The sequence below is a fragment of the Gallinula chloropus genome (assembly GCF_964237585.1).
Source record: "Gallinula chloropus genome assembly, chromosome: 30".
In the NCBI taxonomy this organism is placed as follows: domain Eukaryota; kingdom Metazoa; phylum Chordata; class Aves; order Gruiformes; family Rallidae; genus Gallinula; species Gallinula chloropus.
In genome coordinates this window covers 1,028,588-1,031,570 of record NC_140115.1, presented here as the reverse complement: position 1 = coordinate 1,031,570, position 2,983 = coordinate 1,028,588, and the positions used below count along the sequence as shown (strand labels likewise).

Genomic DNA, 2,983 nt, shown 5'->3' with positions numbered 1-2,983 from the left:
TGTGTGAGAGGCAGGGGAAGGGAAAAGGAAGGGGCAAATAACCCCAAAACCAAGAAACTAAGAGGCCCATGGGTTGGGATAAGGATAGTTTACTAAGATAGCAGAAAGATACAATATAACAATGCTGACAGGACTTTAGAGCAAAAATATATGAAGCTGTTGATACCCAATGCAGTTTCTCACCGAACCCGCAACTCAGGCCGTGCCACCCAGAGCCGTCCCAGAACCCGACCGTCCCACAAGAACCGCGCGTCCCGGAGCCGCCCCTGCTCTTCCTCCCGTCAGCCCCCTGATACCCTGGGCAGGACGTAACTGGCGTGGAATACTCTCTTTGGTCAGTTGGGTCACCTGTCCTGGCTTTGCCCCTCCTTTCCCATGAATAGAGAAATAGGAAGAGCTGAGAAAGTCCTTGACTGTCTGACAGCAACTAAAAACATCAGGGTGTTATCAGCACTACTCCCATTTTAACTCTCAAACACAGCATTCCATCCGCTGCTACAAAAGAAGTTAACTCCATCCTGACCGAAACCAGGACAGCTATATAACACTGTGCCACTCACTAATAAACGCCATTTGCCGTCCACCACATTGGTGTCTGTGAGCTGATGGACCGTGAGGCCAGAGTGTGGCGTCGTTGCCATTCCTGAACTGGGTCGCCACGCCACAAAAGGCAACAGGAGGCCCAAGGTCAGTCTCTGGGGTTTTGGAGTCGGGGCTACAGAGGATCCAGACACTCTAACAGAAAGGTAAATACTGGCAGCACATGAAGGGGTTCGAGCCGCTTCAGAAGTGATTGGGACTGAAGCCCAGCTCATCCTGGCACCCAACTGCCAGTGCTGGGCTGGATGTTCAAAGGGAAAGACCCTCCTACACAGCATGCCACTCATGCTACATGGAGCAAGTGGGTCACACTTATCAGACAGCGGGATTGAATAAGAAACCCCAATCACCCAGGAACCCTGGAAGTGATCACAGAGTGGCCAGAGGGAAAGATTTTGGAATATTACCAGAGGAACAGGTGACACGTGCTGAAGAGGCTTCAGTGTACACTGAACTTCCAGAAAATGTGAAGAAAAATGCCCTGTTCACCTATGGGTCCTGTCACATTTCTGGTAAACATCAGAGGTGGTAAGATGCTGTATGGAGTCCTACACAACCAGTTGCAGAAGCTGCCTATGGAGAAGGCAAATCCAGTCAGTTTGCAGAGGTGAAAGCCATCCAGCTGGCTTTAGACATTGTCAAAGGAGAAAAAAGGCCAAATATTACATATTTCTCTATACTATTTCCTAGATGGTGGTCCAGGGTAGATGGTCTAAATAATAAATGCTGTTATGAACCTCCCCAGTACTCTGAAAACGTAAGATCTCGGCACGGTGTAGATGGTGTGGAAACAGGAGTGGATAATGTCCTGGTTCGGGCCAGGCCAGAGCTCACCTACCCTAGCAGCCAGCACAGGTGACCTGAGTTTGCCTGGGCTGTTTTTCACACCACCTGACATCACTTCCCCATCCAAGGGATTGGCTGAGGAGGGGTGGTCATGGCATGCTGCAGCACTCTGTTACTGATGGGTTTGTAAGGTACTCTGTGCTGTCACTGGGTGTGAGTGCAATTGGGGCTGTTATTGTTCCCGTTTTATGGTGCTTTTGTCAGTAAACTGTCCTTATCCCAACCCACAGAGGGTCTTTCTGTTTTCAGGCAGACCTAATGCAAAGAGAGCACAGGTCTGGGTCACACAAGTTCAGGAGAAGCTGCATTAGGAATGGGATGGAGGTGCACTATTTTATTATAGATTAGACAGAAAAGAAGGAAGAAAACTTCCACAACGTGGTGCAGTTTATTGCTGCTTAGAAACACCAGACACACTAGTAATCAGTTTCCACAAAGCATCATTGAGCTCCTGGTTCCTCATGCTGTAGATGAGGGGGTTCACTGCTGGTGGAAACACAGAGTAAAGAAACGCCACTACCATATCCAGCACAAGGGAGGAGATGGAGGGGGGCTTCAGGTAGGCAAACAGGACACTGATGACAAACAGGGAGACCACGGCCAGGTGAGGGAGGCAGGTGGAAAAGGCTTTGTGCCGTCCCTGCTGCGAGGGGATCCTCAGCACAGCCCTGAAGATCTGCACATAGGACACCACAATGAACACAAAACAGCCAAAACCTAAACAGATACTGATCACAATGAGTCCAATTTCCCTGAGGTAGGCATCTGAGCAGGAGAGCTTGAGGATCTGGGGGATTTCACAGAAGAACTGGTCAACAGCATTGCCATGGCAGAGGGGCACTGAAAATGTATTGGCCGTGTGCAGCAGAGAATAGAGAAACCCACTGCCCCAGGCAGCTGCTGCCATGTGGACACAAGCTCTGCTGCCCAGGAGGGTCCCGTAGTGCAGGGGGTGGCAGATGGCAACGTAGCGGTCATAGGCCATGACAGTGAGAAGACAGAGCTCTGTTGCAATCAAAAAAAAAAAGAAAAAGAGTTGAGCCAGACATCCTGTGTAGGAAATGGCCCTGGTGTCCCACAAGGAGTTGGCCAGGGATTTGGGAACAGTGGTGGAGATGCAGCCAAGGTCAGTAACAGCAAGGTTGAGGAGGAAGAAGTACATGGGGGTGTGGAGATGGTGGTCACAGGCTATGGTGATGATGATGAGGCCATTGCCCAGGAGAGCAGCCAGGTAGATGCCCAGGAAGAGCCAGAAGTGCAGGAGCTGCAGCTCCCGTGTGTCTGCAAAGGGCAGGAGGAGGAACTGGCTGATGGAGCTGCTGCTGTTGGACATCTGCTGCCGTCAAGAGTGGAGACCTGTCCAAGGAGGAAAAGACACAGTGAAAAGTGATGGAACTCTTCTTTTAGGAAAACATCTAATTCTTAGGAATGCCCTCAGATTGACTCCCTGCATTCAGGAGGACTTTTGGCAGGTCCCTTTTGGGAGGTCTGCCTTCTGCTGGCTTGAGTGTGCCACTGCTGGGAAGAGGGTCAGCTG

At 50.6% G+C, this 2,983-nt stretch overlaps 1 protein-coding gene across 1 annotated transcript; it reads right to left on the bottom strand.

Moving 5' to 3' along the window:
• Nucleotides 1–1,834: 1,834 nt before the first annotated feature.
• LOC311202433 (olfactory receptor 14A16-like) lies at nucleotides 1,835–2,779 on the bottom strand (the record flags this gene model as incomplete). The annotated part of the gene is made up of 1 exon (XM_084277020.1): nucleotides 1,835–2,779. One exon carries the CDS (start codon nucleotides 2,777–2,779, stop codon nucleotides 1,835–1,837), a length of 945 nt encoding a protein of 314 aa, XP_084133146.1.
• Between the last annotated feature and the right edge of the window lie 204 nt (nucleotides 2,780–2,983).